General features: G+C 39.6%; 1 protein-coding gene across 2 annotated transcripts in view; it reads right to left on the bottom strand.

The window, feature by feature from the left end:
• The window catches only part of Pcca (propionyl-CoA carboxylase subunit alpha), a 359,349-nt gene that overhangs the window by 149,874 nt on the left and 191,943 nt on the right, over positions 1–17,532 (bottom strand). For both annotated transcript variants that reach the window (XM_027938819.3, XM_071611620.1), the window contains exon 17: positions 3,675–3,785. In XM_027938819.3, coding sequence (XP_027794620.1) covers positions 3,675–3,785 — 111 coding nt within the window. The remainder of the gene's footprint in view (positions 1–3,674; positions 3,786–17,532) is intronic.

Below are 17,532 nucleotides of genomic sequence, written 5' to 3'. Positions count from 1 at the left end.
AGGTCTCCGTCTCAGATGGGTGACCCTCTTCCTCTTCACGCTAGTGGCCCTCATGTCAAAGGGTTAGGCAGTGGTTTGCTGGGAAGTGTTTTAACAACCCACTGGGTGTGGGGGAAGGAGAAAAGCCCGAATGTGTAGCATTTGCTAATTTCCTTTTGTATTTTTCACACACAAAAATACATATATATATATATATATATATATATATATATATATATATATATATAATTATGACAGTTTCTTTTGATGGGGCTTCAGGTCAAAATACAGCAAGGCAATAGGGAAATAAGTTCAAAGAGTTTATTACATTCCAATTGAAATTATGATTCTTAAAATATTTTCTTCTTTATTTCCTCTTGATTTCAGAACCAAAATATCTTATTCTTCATTTTCCTTATCTTTAGAATCAAAGTAAAAGGAAATGACTGAATTCATGTTTTCTCCCCTCTTATTGCTTTTTAGGGATTTATTTGAGCAAATGGAAACATCAGAATATAAAGAGTGGACCAGAATAGTTTCTTGTGTATGCTTTATTTTAATTTTGGACACAATAATTTCCAAGTGCAAATTTAAGAAAATTCAGTAAAACTATCTTAGTCCACAACAGATCTGGGGAGGTAAGCTCATATAATAGAAAATTTTAATGCAGTCATAAAGACAGACACTGTCTATGAGCAGCGCCCAGGAAAGCAGGACAGATGGGAAGCAGATGGGTAAGCCCAAAGGGACAAAGTGACCCTGCCTCAAGCATGTTGAGAGGGTCCTGGACTAACTTCAGTTGCCACTTCCTGCTGTCTCTTTCGGGCACATGTATCAAACAGTCAAAGACGATAGTTTAATTTATCTAAGACTTGCTCTGGGTTAACATAGGAAGGAAAGAGCGAGCACTAGGAGACGGTGGCCATTCAGAGAGGAACAAACTGACCACAAACCGTAGGCGGGAGTGAAACAGGAGGCATTAGGAACGGCAGACACAGGTGTGCATGCTGCGAGTCCTCGGCGGCAAGACGACACGCAGTGGGCCCAACCGAAACGTCTGGTGATTTATGAATCTGAAGCCCAGCACACGGAAAGGGCCCTCGCGCTGGATTCGGCTGGGATGTGGCTCAGTGGTGGAGGGTAGCAAGCTCAAGGCCCTGGGTTAACCCAGCACTGGAGGATGAACAAATCAGGGAGGAGAAGGGAGAGGGAGCAGGGGAGACAGAGGAAGAGAGGGAGGGAGAAAGAAAAAGAAAAAGAAAAAGAAAGAAAATCCTAGGATCTGTTCCTGGCTTCCTTATTTTACTGGTCATTTAGCCTCATCAATTGCTTTGAGTTTTTGTTTCCTTGTATGGAAAATGAAGGCTGAGCTTAAATAACTGCAAAAAGTTCTTCTAACACTTGTAACAATTAAAAATACTGTAATCCTTTCTTGTATAAGCTAAGAGGCAAAATTACAGTGTCCTGCTGATATTCCTAACCAAAAATAGAAATTTAAAATGTATTAGGCATATTACAGAAAACTGTAATATATAGGTTTTTAGTGAATTTCTGAAGGGGATTCCCTGATCTACAGAATGTGGAACATTTCCTATTGTTGCTAAATGTACAATACATGGTCATCAACTCCAATTAGAAATTTTTCTATGGGATATTTTACCATTTATGCATACTCATGTGAATGTGTGTGTATATTTAAATACCCACACATGCTTGTTCTAAAGGTTCTCTGAAGTGTTTGCCTGTTTTCTCCTTCGGCCCACCATTTCCTATCATATCACCTTCACAGATGAATTTGGTCGGCAGACACAAGAAAATACTGAGTCTACCTAACAACTTACCTCAACTTTTAATTAAAATCTCAGTAAGCACAAGAGGCCAAAACAGTAGAATCAAAACAGAGTGAATGGACTATCTGGAAACATGTACAGATAATTAAAAATATGCAAAGTAATCCCTTCATCAAAACTACCAATAAGATTCTTTTAATTAATTCAACAATTGTTTACTTAATGTCTGTCATGGTTTGTTGCTAGGGACACAGTAAGAAGCAATGACTTAAGTGATTCCTGACCTCATGAAACCAACAGACATTAATGAAATCATTACACAAAAATAAAACTGCAATCATGTTAAATATGCATTTTCTTTTATACTCTTTCAAATTTGTAAGTTTTTAAGTACTAATAAATCCTTGGATTTTTAAAAATATTTATTTTTTAGTTTTAGGTGTATACAATGTTTTATTTCTATGTGGTACTGAGGATCGAACCCAGTGCCTCAGATGTGCTAGGCGAGCACTTTACCACTTGAGCCACAACCCCAGCCCTGAATCCTTGGATTTTTTTTGGGGGGGGGAGAGAGAGAGAGAATTTTAATATTTATTTTTTAGTTTTCGGTGGACACAACATCTTTGTTTGTATGTGGTGCTGAGGATCGAACCTGGGCCCCACGCATGCCAGGTGAGCGCGCTACCGCTTGAGCCACATCCCCAGCCCCTGAATCCTTGGATTTTAAGAACCCAAATAAAAAAACTTCCTCCTTCCCCTTGATACTAATGATAAAACTCTAGCACTAATGTTTAAAATAAGATTCAAATCTATTTCTTAGGAAAACTCTAAATTGTAAATTTTAAATTAAAAATTACATTGTAAATGCATTTAGCAGATCAACTACATGAATCTACATATCGCTCCTGACGTGACTATGTAAGTCCTTTCATAGACTAGAACACTTTAAATGGAAGACTACCTAATCTTTGTACATCCCACCATCACCAGAAATTCGTGTAGAGGCTTCTGGATCTCACCTTGTCTCTTTTCCATGAAGTCTCAGGTAAATCCTGTGAGTTTCTTAATAACACATTAACCACGTCTTCAACACTCACAGAAGAGTTTCCTCCGTTTCTCATTTTTTTCTCCTCATCGACCATTTTTTTCTATTACTTGGAAACACTCACTGACAACTGTCCAGTGCTAAACATCATATTCCACTCATTTCTTTATTGAAAACTTCATTTTCAGACTAAAAACCATCGTCTTCTTACACATTGTCTTTTTTTTTTTTTTTTTTTTTGTACAAAGGTTTGAACCCAGGGGTGTTTTACTACTGAACCACATCCCAGCCCACTTTATTTTTTATTTTGAGACAGGGTCTCACTAGGTTTCTTAGAGCCTCACTAAGTTGCTGAGGTGGGATTTGAACCTATAATACTCCTGACTAAGCCTCCGAGCTGCTGGGATAATAGGCAGGTGCCACCATGCCCAGCCGACATCATCATTTTTATCAACTAGGACAAGCATCTGGATTTCTGAAAATGTCAATGCTGTTTTTCATAAGGATATACAGAGTCACTAAAAAAGGGTTCCTATATATACCTATATCAGAAAGTCAGGTAGGACAATGATCTATTAACATTCTCTGCCCACAGGCTAAACTCACAGAACATTTCACATGGTTTCATTCTTCACTCAATAAAACTGCAGATTCGTATATTCAAGAGTCACACATGAACACTTAAAATCATGAATGTCACTAGTCTAGGATATTGCAAATATGTTAATAAATCAAGTATAATATAAGTCAAAGGCCAAAATTTCAAAATGGAAAAATTGTGTGTGACAATAAAGCATGAAAATAATGACTTTAAGTAACAAAATAACTTTGAGTAACTAAAATATTTCAATCATACAAACCTTTAAAGCCATCAGGATATACATCCGACAGAAATTTAGTACTGATGTCTCCTTTTACAAAGCGTGAATTGATTATCACCTCTCGAAGTAATGCGATATTATGTGTAACACCTAAAAATAAAATGACATAGGTTAAATTGGGGAACAATGAGTCAGCTAAAAACCTAATTCTTGTAACTTGAAGAAATTTATCATCAGTGTCCAATGGCCTAGGGAGAACACTCAAGAGTACTTTTCCCTTTGACTCTCAAATAACAGCAAACCCCTGAACATGAAGTAGCACTAAAACACCCACATCCACTGTAAACTTCAACAGCTTGCTACCATCGATTCAATTGGGAAATAATGTCTTTCCAATAAATAGCACTAGAAAACTAGATATTCTCGGGAAGACGGGGAGGGAAAGAAATTGAACCTCACTCCAATTCACATCAGAGACAAAAATCAACTCAAAATGGATCACAAACCTAAATGTGTCTTAAAAGTCTAAAAACTATTTTAAGATTTATAAAAGAAACAAAATTTTTGTTACTTTGGGGTAGGAAGCAGATTCATAGTGCACAAAAAAAATGAACCATAAAAATATCAACAAATTGTATTTCATCTAAATGTAAAGTCTGCTGGGCACATAGGTATAAACCTGTAATCCCAGCAACTCAGGAGGATGTGGCAGGAGGATTACAAGTTTGAAGCCAACCTTAGCAACTTAGTGAGACCCTATCTCAAAATAAAAAATAAAAAGGGCTGGGGATGCGGTCCAGTGGTAAAGAGTCCCAGGTTCAATCCCCAGTACCAAAAAACAAATAAATAAAAATAAAATAAATTTAAAGTCTGTTCTTCAAAAGATAGTTTAGCACATGTGAGACACTGGGTTTGATCCTCAGTACCACATTAAAAAATAATAATAAATAAATAAAATAAAGGTACTGTGTCCATCTACAACTAAAAAATAAAACATTAAAAAAGATAGTTTAAAAAGTGAGCTGCAAATCACAGACTGAGAAAAAATATTTACAACACCATATGTCAGACAAGAAACATGGAATATTTTTTTTTTAAAAAAACATTTTTGCAATACATCTTATAAGACAACAAACAAACCAAGCTTAAAAAGAAAAAAAACGGGCAAAAGATCTAAACAGTTTGCAAAATGTCCAATAAGCACAGAAAAATGTACAGCATCATTACTGTCAAAAATAAGAGATGCCACTACACACCAATTCACATGGCTAAAAATTAAACCATGGCTGCTGGTGAGGACAGGGAACAATCCGGACGGCCCCACCTGGAGGTGGCAGTATAAAATGGTCCACCTATTTTGAAATAGTTTGGCAGTTTCTGAAAAAGCTAAACACATCCTCATCTCATGATTTGGACAATTCACTCCTAAATATTTTCAAGTTCAATAAAAATATGTCCATGCAAAGACTTATACACAAAGGTTAATATCAGCTTTACTTGTAATAATCAAAACTTGGAAAAAATCTAAATGTCCATCAACAAATAAATGAATGGATTAATATAATGTGGTTTTTCCAAACAGTGGAATTCTATTCAGCAGTAAAAAGAGACGAGTCATCAACATACAAAATAACAAGGATGAATTTCAGAATAATTATACCCAATTCAAGAGGCAAGACCAACAATAATGCATACAGTATAAATTACTAAGAACAGATTTGAGAAAATGCAAAACAAACTATAGCAACAGGAAGCAGATCATGTGGTCACAACAGAACGGGGACATGGATTACCCAGACCCTGAGGAAGCCTCTGGAGGTGACAGAAACGTTCAGCATCTAGTCATGATGGTTTCATGGCTGTATGTGACTGTGTCAGTGATCATCAAACTGAACACTTTACATGTTAGAAGTTCATTCTATGTCAAATGTACTTCAATGAGTGTGTGGAGAGTGAGACCACAGATGTGTGCTCAGCAGAAAAAAAACTGAGCCTAGCAGATAATGACTATTTCAAAGTAAAGTTAAACTAGGTAACTGCTGCGAGAGAAATACAAACGGTGCGTGGGAGAGTCCTATGACACAGAAGGGTTTATGAAGAAGAGCCTGGGTCATCTTGATTACAGGGCCTTAAAAGTAGCTCACAAAGTCTAAAACCCTCAGTCCACAGCCAAGGAAGCCCACATCTGTTCCTGGGTCTTAACAGTGTTGATCTTCAGTCAGCATTTATTCCTCACCTATCGTTCACCTGGCAATCAGATCCCACAGGAAGGAAGCTGAGAGCACACCTGATTTGGAAACTTCCATTAACCAGTTATGGAATGAGAGAACCACAAAGAAACGTGAGGTGCCTCAAAGTGAGAAAACTGTGGTCCTGGGAGGCTGGATAATGTAAAGTTCAACAATTACAAACTACAATGGCAACAAATGGTAGCACTAGTTTTCTCCAAGGAGAAGAAATATGGGTAGGGGAATGAGGTCGGAAGGGCAGCTTCCTCTTCACTGCATCGTTGGCACCGTCTGAATTTTGCATCGTGAATGCAACAGATTTTTTAAAATTATAATAACAGTATGTGTAGAAGTTTTTGAAAATATAGAAGCATGTTAAGATACACTGCTAGCTCCCCTAAAACCTTTTTCCTGTTCCCACAGAAATCAAGATTTACATGAGCAAGACACCCAGACACAGCCTGTATCTCCCCACCTAGCTGCAGCCAGGCTGAAACTAACTCCCAGACACGGGAACATGAGCTAAAGCGAGCGCTCCTTACATGCTGTACTTGCTTATAAAACAAAGCGCTTGCTAGACTTCTTCTCATTCCCTCTTCCTGTGAGATTCCTCGTGTGGTGGGAACTCAGCTTTGTCAAGGGGAATGAAACACAGCCACAAGGTGGGGGGTGTCTTTGAAAGACCTCATGAAGCTGACCTGCCCCACTAGCTCGGACTGGAAGACTATTGCATGAAAGCTAATACATTTCTATCTTAATTTACACCAATGTATTTAGAAATCTTTATCACAGCAGATTACCCGGTGCCCTAATGCATGTACATGGGGGAGAAGAGAGTATATTTTTCTACGACTTCCCATCTTTAAGCTTACCAATATTAGCATCTTACTACAACCTTACAGGCATTTTTCTATGCATCTCTTTATATTAGATCATATGAGCAACCATATGAAAAATTCTGAGCATCTGTTCCTGCTCAGAAGATGTGCTGTGTTCTTATTTTATAAAAGCCAATTCCCAAACTATCCAAACTACCCTAAAACATTTAGAGAAAGTTCTAGAACTCAAATATTAATGGTATTCCTTCAGCTATACAAATACGTCATCTTTGTTCTCCTCCTCCTCCTCCTCTCTGTCCTTCTCCTCATCTTCCTTGCCCTCCTACCATGTAAGACACTACCACACACAGATGATGGTCCTAATAAGTACCTTTCCTAGCACACACCCAGGAGAAATGCACTGCTCTCCAGCCTTGCTCTGTGGGCAATGCCAGCTCACACACAATAGCTACTATTTCTAAGAACTTTCCCTCTTGTTAATGGGGAAAGGATACACAGAAATTATTACATGCCTGAGACATGGGCGTTATCAGACTCCTCTAAGAGCTTTCATAAATAAATGTTTTTATAACGAATGTATTAGAAGATATAGGAAATTTCTGATGACACAAACATACCTAAAGATTCATTGAAAAAACGTTACATTTCAGCATTTACATCAGTAAAAATGAAGCTCAGCTGAAGCAGTGTGCTTAGAAAGACAAACTAGGGAGGTGAGAATTCTTGAATGATGTCAGGCCATCAAAGGGCAATTGATCCATTGACCAAAACCAAAGAACTTCTGAAGAAGAAAAGGGATCTCACTTGGCGGAGCGGTCCCTATGCACAGGAACCACAGCTGCAGAGTTCCAGAGGAGGAACACATTTGTGACTTGATACATTTTTCTGGCTGGGAAAGAAAACAAAAAGATACAGAAGGACACCTAGGGTGGTTGAGATCTGGATGCCATCAGGGAGAAACCTGGGTGCTTTAGGGATCTTTCACTGCTGTAAAAAGCAAATGGTCACCACCAGTTATTTCTGTGGGGAAAACCGAAAGAAAGACAGCCTTGCCCAAGAGTAGGAGAGAAGAGAGCCAGAGGGGCTAACAGGGCCAATGGGGCACTCAGGGTCTGGCAGGACCAGGCAAAGATGTCACTGTCCCTTCGAAGCAAAGAGGATGGCTGAGGCTGGAGGGAGAGGACCTTGTTTATACAGCCCAGGGCCACTTAGGCTGTGAGATGGAAAAGGGACTGCAAAGGGCAGGAATGAAGATGGGAAAATGGATCAGCTTTCAGCCACACAGTGAAGAATGGGCAGGCTGTGGTCCACAGCTAGGGTGTGGACAGCGCCAACAAAGAAAAAGAGCAGGACCAGAGAGAGATACAGGAGGCAGACAGGGCAGAGTGACTTCACTGGGGTTGACAATGGAAAGATGAACCGAGCACAACACCCAACGTTTGTTCGGCAGTAGGACAGAAGATGCCATGTGCAGACAAGGGCTGAGCCGACAGGAGACAACTCCACTCATCATGGGCAAGATGGACTTGCAGTGCCTGTGAGATGACCACTTGATGTCCGACAGCGAGCAGAGGCGCAGGCAGAAGGCAGGCCCCTCGAGGCACACAGCCGTCCATGTGACGCACTGCCCAGAAGAGCAGTGCAGAATGAAGCCAGCACTATGCAAACCTTTCATGTATCCCAATACCAGGAGTTTTAGAGGAAAACAGGGCCCCAAAGGAGGGACTGGGAAGGATGAAAGTTGAAATACCAAGGATCAGGAGCAATTTAATTTCCCAAAAAAGACGGTTCTTAGGTACAAATGAACAATTCAGAGTATTTCAACTTACAAGCTTTTTTACAGAATGGAACTTATAAGCAAGGCATTTTAACTCTCAGGATTTTTGTTCTTCCCTCTCCCAATATAAAAATAATACTGCTGTCTTATGCATTTACTATTTCGTACTTAACTTCACTGGCTTTTCTTTTACAGCTTTGTGCAGGTATAAATTTTCTAGCTCTGTATGTGGCCAATGCCAGTACAGCTGGAACCAGACCCTCCCTTCAGTAAAAGACAACACAACTTTCAGAAATAGTTAATAATTTGAACAGAGATTATTTTCTGATGACCAGTAAATGAATTTGTAACTAGCAACATCCAAAAAAGTTGAAATGTATGCAGTCTTACAGGATAAATGATATGTTGTAATTTCATTCCACATTCAAATCTGAAAAAGAGGTGTTGATTTTAGAAAATATGTCTCAAAGGAATTATAATCAAATATTAATTTACATTTTTTATATCAAAGAATGGAGCCATTCAAGTACACATTTATCCTGTAGGACTTTTTAAAAATCCTTCAACTTGAATAGTAAATACAACATGAAAAAATATCTTTATCTCACTAAACAATGTTGTGAGAAGAAAATTAGAACACAAAAGCATCTTTTCTTTAATATTCTCTGAATAATAAATATTTTAAATAAATAATATTCTATAAAGAAAGTATTATATATTACTATGTAAAAATCAATCATTATCTGTTTTTCCCCTAATGATTATGTGGTAAAATAATGGCTAATGGCAGAAATGTTCTCAACAGTACTGCACATTAATTAATTAATTAAAGTCAAAATGGGATTAGCCAGAAAATTATTTTATACCTTAACGTTCAGGACATCAGACAGAAAAGAGCAGTCACTGAACTATTACACAGTATTCTGCATATTTGAAAGTTCCCATTTTGTACTTAGTTTACTTTCTTCCCATGTACCAGAAAAGACAGTGCCATTTGAACAGCTCTTTGTGCAAAAGTAAGTGGACAGTAGAGGTATTATTTGGGAGTTACTTTACAACCTCAATGATATTATTAATCACATACTCATAAAAATTATGACTGGGAGTTTCAGATTGGGAATTGAGGATGACCTCTGCCAAAGTTCACCAGGTCCCATCTGTATGGGAAATCATGACCAGCCATGGCGAGGCCCCAAGAGCAGCCTTCTCCTGACTGCCTGCTGGTTCCAAAACACTGGCCAGACATTAGCTGTGCACACTGCCAGGATCAAACAGAGGCCAAAGGCACTGCTCATTTCATGGGGACTTAGGAATTAACTTTAACCAAGTTACATTTTTGCTCTAAAGTTTCTCTATTTAAAAAAAAAAAAAAAGCTCACAATCACTCAGAGAAAGAAATCATATTTGAATAATTAAGCAATTACCAAAACAAGACAGTAAATTGTTCTTCCTCATCTGTCCTTCACAAAACAATTTTTCTAACCCACCAATCTTTTAGAATTATCCAGATGAATAAAAATCAAAAGGTTATCTTTGCTTTTATTCCTGAACTGTGAGCTGAGAGGAGCAGGAAAGCTCCTCCTCATGATGTTTTAAAACTCTTATTCTGGAATAAGCTTGGAATTTTAGAAAATTTGCAAAATAGTACAGGTTCTCCAGCTGAGAACATCTTAAACCACATTTATTTGCTGTATCATTAATGTTCTCTGCATGTATAGACCACACAATTTTCCCTTCTAAACAATTCAAAGTAAATTGTAGACAAGATGCCAGTTTAACCCTAAATATGTCACTGTATATTTCCTAAAAGGAAAGTAAGTCTCTATAACCACACACAGTGATCAAGACCAGTGAAGTATAACATTGATAATGATATCACTGTCCAATCTATAGGCTTGATTCAAATTCCACCAAATGTCCCACTATGACCTTTACTATAAGAAAAGCATTTTTTGCTGTTCCAGAATCTAATCCAGGGCCACCTTCCCCCCATGCATCTTTTGCTTGCTTTGATCTAGACAAGCTGCTCCAGTTCCCTTTGTGTTTAGTGACCTTGACATTTTGAGGAGCAAAAGCCATTTGTTTTGCAGACTGTCTTTCAGGTGGGTTTGTCTGATGTTTCCTCAGGATCACGTTCGGGTTATGCATTTTTGGCAAAAATATCACACGAATGGTGGTGCTCAGCATCGTAAGGATAGGATGCTGATTCATCCATTACTGGTGAGGTGGATGGAGATTGCTTGCCTAGGCAGCTAGCACACAGCAAAGGAGTGTAACTTCCCTTTATGGTTAATAAGTCACCTTACAGAGGGATGTCAAGAAAATATGCAAATACCCATTTCTCATATTTTCACTATTAATTTTTGCATCCACTGATGATTCTGACTTAAACATCTGGTGTTTACCAGATGGTGATTTTTCTACATTTATTAATGAGCTAAAAACCTACAGGTAGAACTGTCTTTTCCCCAGAATATCTGCTCTCTCTCTCTGTTAGCATCAACTCAGGGCCTCATTCCATTCCATGGGTGACAGTCCCTTCCTGGCACTATTTAGCACTATTTATTTTCTCAGATTTGGCCAGTGGGAGCCCTGGCTCTCACGTCCTTTTGACAGATCATCATTTTTTGAGCACTTGTTTACTTTCTTCCACAAGATGTTTCCAGCTCACCTTATATTCTTGCTGAAATCAGCCACTGTATCAGAGAACCCTGGTTACATTTAATTATTTAGTGGGTGGAGGCCAAGGGTATTGACAAACACCCTACAATACAGCCAGCCACCCACAGCTCCAAACTGTTAGTACTGCCAAAGGTGAGAAGCCCCAAGCTAGATAATGTGCACATGTGCACGCACGCACGCACACACACACACACACAGTGTATCAGTCTATGTGAAAACCCGGGAGTTCACACGACCTCCAATTTCAACCCAACACCACAGAGGCCATTCCACCCCTATGCATTCCCACATCTGCTACTGCCTTCTCCAACAGAGAAAAATTTGGTTCTTATTATCCACAATACATGTGTTTATTTCCTCAATTCCAGAATATGTCCAAATTATTTTCAGTACTGCTAATGCATCAACTATGAAAAACACCTACTAACTAGAGTTTAATATTTGTTTATACATATTTTCTCCTCGGCCTGAGGATATACAGAGTTAAAATTCTCTTAAAAGTGTTTGGGTTAGTTTTTTTCTTTCCTTTCCCCTTCAGCATGATTGTATTATTCATCTGAAATATAGTCCACCCATTATGGTTTCTATTCTGTTTTGAGTTCTCCCTAAGAATGTTGCTTCATTCAGAAATACTAACATGGATCTAGAAGTCAGAAGTGATTTTAGGTCTTAGTCCCAGGTCCTGGTACAGAGCTCATGAAACCTCTGAACTTTCCTGAATGATAGGGATGAGAAGAGCATCATTTATTATCCTAATAAGCTATTTTTGACCATATCTGAGCTTATGCTGATGATGACAGCTTATGCTGGGAGCCAGACGAACCAACCATGTAATGAGAGATTTAGGACCTTTAGCCCGACCATCTACCTACCCAAACCTACGGCTGGAGATGGACTGAATCACCAGTGGCCAGTAGGAACCATCGCCCTGTCTCTGAAGCTTCCATAAAAAGCCTACTCTACGGGGCAGGATCATGAGAGCTTCCAGGCTGAAGAACCCAGGAAGTGCTGGGTGTATGGCAGGCCCTGGGAGCAGGGGAGTCCTGCGGTCCTCCTCCATCCTTTTCCTAGCACCTCTCCCACTTGGCTGTTCCCAAGGTGTACCTTCTATAGTAAACCAGTAATAGTAGACAAAGTGCCTCCCAGAGTTCTGCAGCCATGGCAGGTGGAGTGCCCCTATCTGAAATGTTTGGATCCAAAAGTGTTTCAGATTTTGGGGGTTCTTCGGATTTTGGAATACTCGCATAGACTTTACTTGTTGAACATTTCTATAGGTCTGAAACCAAATGCTCCAAAATTCAAAACTTTCTTCTGAGGGTCATCCTCAATCCACATTGTAAACTATCAAAAATGAGGGAGGGGTTGTGAGAATCCCCAATTTATAGCCAGTCAGTACAATTACAGGTGGCAACCTGGGCCTTTCAACTGGCACATGAAGTGGGCGCTGTCATGGGCCTGAGTACTTAACCAACAGTGTCAGAAGTGAATTGGCACACAGGTTCTCAAGTTCTCGGGTGGCTTACATCCTCCTCGGCAAGAAGAAGAATCCTCCAATGAGATGTTGGCCATCACTCTCTATACAAAGTCATCCCCCAATACTTCCAAACCCTCAATAACTGCACCATATTCAAAGTTACCAACTTAAAGAACACACTGTTCTAACTACAACCCCATCCTGCTGGCTCACTCCTGAGTGCCACCACTGGACCAGTGCTAACATCACCTGTCAAGAGTGGGGACAGTCTACATACAAGTCACCTGCCCCAGACTCTTCAAAAATGAAAAATGTTCAACATCTCTAGTAATTAGAGAAATGCTAATCAAAAGATAACAAATAACCCAATCAACAAATGGGCCAAGGACCTGAACAGACACTTCTCAGAGGAGGACATACAGTCAATCAACAAATACATGAAAAAATGCTCACCATCTCTAGCAGTCAGAGAAATGCAAATCAAAACCACCCTAAGATACCATCTCACTCCAGTAAGATTGGCAGCCATTATGAAGTCAAACAACAACAAGTGCTGGCGAGGATGTGGGGAAAGGGTACTCTTGTACATTGCTGGTGGGACTGCAAATTGGTGCGGCCAATTTGGAAAGCAGTATGGAGATGCCTGGGAAAGCTGGGAATGGAACCACCATTTGACCCAGCTATTGCCCTTCTCGGACTATTCCCTGAAGACCTTAAAAGAGCGTACTACAGGGATAACTGCCATATCGATGTTCAAAGCAGCACAATTCACAATAGCTAGACTGTGGAACCAACCCAGATGCCCTTCAATAGATGAATGGATAAAAAAAAAATGTGGCATTTATACACAATGGAGTATTACTCTGCACTAAAAAATGTCAAAATCATGGAATTTGCAGGGAAATGGATGGCATTAGAGCAGATTATGCTAAGTGAAGCTAGCCAATCCCTAAAAAACAAATGCCAAATGTCTTCTTTGATATAATGAGAGCAACTAAGAACAGAGCAGGGAGGAAGAGCAGGAGGAAAAGATTAACATTAAACAGATACATGAGGTGGGAGGGAAAGGGAGAGAAATGGGAAACTGCATGGTAATGGAGGGAGACCCTCATTGTTACACAAAATTACATATAAGAGGCTGTGAGGGGAATGGGAAAAAAACAAGGAGAGAAATGAATTACAGTAGATGGGGTAGAGAGAGAAGATGGGAGGGGAGGGGAGGGGGGATAGTTGAGGATAGGAAAGGTAGCAGAATACAACAGTCACTAATATGGCATTATGTAAAAATGTGGATGTGTAACCGATGTGATTCTGCAATCTGAATTTGGGGTAAAAATGGGAGTTCATAACCCACTTGAATCTAATGTATAAAATATATCAAAATCTTTGTAATGTTTTGAACAACCAATTAAAAAAAAAAAAAAACTAAGATTTCATCTCTCCAGTCAGAATGGCAGTGATCATGAATACAAGCAACAATAAGTGTTGGCAAGGATGTAGGGAGAAAGGCACACTCATACATTGCTGGTGGGACTGCAAATTGGTACAGTCGATATGGAAAGTAGTATGAAGATTCCTTAGAAAACTTGAATGAAACCACCATTTGACGAAGCTATCCCACTTCTCGGTCTATACCTAAAGGACTAAAAGAGCATACTACAATGATGCAGCCATGTCAATGTTTATAGCACATTTCACAATAGCCAAACTATAGAACCAACCTAAATGTCCTCCAATAGATGAATGGACAAAGAAAAAGAAACTGTGGTGTGTGTGTGTGTGTGTGTGTGTGTGTACACATACACAATGGAATATTACTGAGCAGTAAAAGAGAATAAAATTATGGCATTTGCAGGTAAATGGATAGAGAATATCATGCTAAATGAAGTAAGCCAATCCCAAAAAACCAAAGGCCAAATGTTTTCTCTGATAAATAGATGCTAATCCATAATGGACAAGAAGCATGGGATGAGTGGAGGAACTTTGGATTGGCCAAAAGGGAGGAAGGAAAGGGGAGCGGGTATGGGGATAGGAAAGATGGTGGAATGAGATGGACATCATTACCCTAGGTACATGTATGATTGTACAAATGGTGTGACCCTTTTTTGGGTACAACCAGAGAAATGAAAAGTTGTGTTCCATTTGTGTACAATGAATCAAAGAGCATTCTGTTGTCACGTAAAACTGATTAGAACAAATAAACTTAAAAACTTTTAAAAATGCTAGTGAAACACAAGAGGGCAAGAGAATAAGAATACACAATCAAAGGTATTGTGCAAAGTCTGGACCATGAATGGGCTTAAAAAGCAAATAAAACTCACACTTTGAGAGAAAAGTGTTGAGCCTGGGATCTGCGTGGGACGGCAGTGATGGCATCGGGTTTTTGTGGATCTTGTCTGCAGTGATAGTGGCTTTGCAGTTTGTGGGAGCGTGCTCCTACCCTTAAGCTGCCCTGTGAAGCACTTAGGAGCCATGTCATGGAGTTCACAACCTTCTCTCACACAGAACAGAAAGAAAACAGGAAAGAAAGGAGGGAGGAACGAGGGAGGAAGAGAGAGGATGAAGGAGGGAAAGGCAAAGGAGGGGAAAAGAGGAAAAGAGCAAATGTCAGAGTCTGACGTCTGATGAGCCAGGGGAAGAGCGTGGTGTGGCACCCGTTTATTCAACTTCTCTCTAGGTTGAAAAACACCTGAAATAAAACTCCTAGGGAAAGCACTGCAAGAATAACCGCCTTTGACAAAAACTTTGAGCTTCATGAAATTCCATCTGATATGTGCACACCCCTTTCTCTGTGTCCATCCAAACATAATGAAAAATAGTTTAGGCTAAGAAGGGAGTTTAATGTGAGAACGTATTAGATAAGGCTCTGCAAATTCCTCCCCCACTTTAACAGCACACATGGCCATGGCTTCAAGTCACCAGCACACAGTGCTTTACGTCAGCCGGGCGGCGCGCTCATTCAAGCAGCGTGCATCTAGTACACACCGAGTTGCGCAGCCGTTTAGCCACGACAGTCAATGCTGTTATCACTGTCCTTGTGAACATCATCTTACAGCTGGGACCATCAACTCCATGGGAAAGAGTCCCAAAAGCTGAGTGGCTGAGTCAAAAGGTTGGTACTTTTATTTTAAAATATCTTACCACATTATCTTCCCAAAAGACCACAGCACGCAGTTGTATTTCTCTGTTCATGTGTTTTTCATACCAGGGGTGTTAGAAGTGCCCTGAAATCAGGGACAGCACCACTCACTTGCCCAACAAAGACTTATTCATCATCTACCATGTGCCAGGCACTACTCAGCACCAGTAACACACAATTAAACACGGTAAGCACCATCGTGCCTGCGCTTTCCTAATGTTCTTACGGGATGATCCAACAGGGAGCCATTAATTGCACAATTAATAGTCTCTTTACGCTGACAGTAAATGCTTCAAAGAAGGGTTGGGACAGGTTGCCATGAGCGTTATGACCCCAGCACACAGCTCTGGGAATGACTATAGATGGGCTTTCTTATTATTTATCTATGGCTTGATAAATTTCACACCACTGATAATACTACGATTTATGACATTTAAAAATGTGGTTTTGTAACTGTGGTGAGAGAGGGAGAAGAGATGGACCAAAGCTCATGGAGAACATGAATCAGGAGAGTACCAGGCCCTTCACATGTCTCATCTCTCCTAAACCTCACCACTAAGGATGGGGCAGAGACTGTCACTCCATTTCAAAATGTGGAAAATGAGACTCACAGAGACAATAAGTCAAAAATAGTATGCACACTATTACTACATGCTGTGACATGACAACAGGATGTGGATCCCAGTCTCCCAGGTTCACTCCACTATATCACGATGATTCAAGGCAAAAATTTCAGACTCAGCTTAGAAAAATCTATATGCACAATAGAACACATTTCTACATGTGATCCATGTAAAGTTAGGAGACTAAGGGAAGCCACTTTGGTATTTAAGCCACTTAACTTAAACACCATCATATTGTGCTCTACCAGTTGGATGGACATGTGACAACAACATATTCTTACTCAAACTGTCTACTTCAAACACAAGATTTTACCATTTGAGCTTGTTGCAGTAAAACTTAAATTAACCAAAATCTAATAATTCAACAACCACAGTAAAAAAATTCAAAGATCAAGGTCAGGGGACCCTCCACTCCCAGAAGACACAAAGACATAAAAGTCCTCCAGGAGTGAGTTTCCCATACAACTAATTTATGACCATGTATGTACAGTAGTTATAGCGCACACTCACACACACACACACACACACACACACAATGTTCCAAACGTGTCCTAATGTCCTCTTGGGGAAAAATCACTTCTGAAGGAATACAGACACATGGGCCTATAAAACCAATGCATAAAAAAAAAATATTTGCTGCTTAAAATAGAGGAACACAGCAAAGTTATAAATCAGTAAATACTCTAAAATCAAGGCTAAAAAAGGAAGTAGAAAATAAACTAGAAAGAATATGAAGAGGATTTTATCGATTTTTAGATACAAATTTTAGATCTGCAGATTATCACACTTGAAAGCTTCCCGTTTTCCTTGTTTGACATGGACGAATCCCTAACACAGGAGACGAGATAAAATCACGATTACACTTTAACACGAGTGAAGGGAAGAAGGCAGTGCTTACAGGGAGGAGAAAGAAGAATTTGTTCTGATCCAACAAAGGAAAAATCAGAAGAGAAAGGATGAGGGAAAGTGCGGACTGCATGAGTTAATTGTCATCAGATAAAAATGAGCTGGGAAAGTAGATTGCTGAAAAAAATGGGTCATGAAATTGCTGCTACTGGACAGTTGTACAAACTGTTCACTGCACAAAGTAACTCGGTCAAGGGGGCAAAGCAAAGGCTCGACGTGCTTGCTGCCA

Source organism: Marmota flaviventris, chromosome 4 (genome assembly GCF_047511675.1).
Source record: "Marmota flaviventris isolate mMarFla1 chromosome 4, mMarFla1.hap1, whole genome shotgun sequence".
In the NCBI taxonomy this organism is placed as follows: Eukaryota; Metazoa; Chordata; class Mammalia; order Rodentia; family Sciuridae; genus Marmota; species Marmota flaviventris.
The sequence above is the reverse complement of the archived record's forward strand: the minus strand, read 5'-3'. Positions and strand labels throughout refer to the sequence as shown.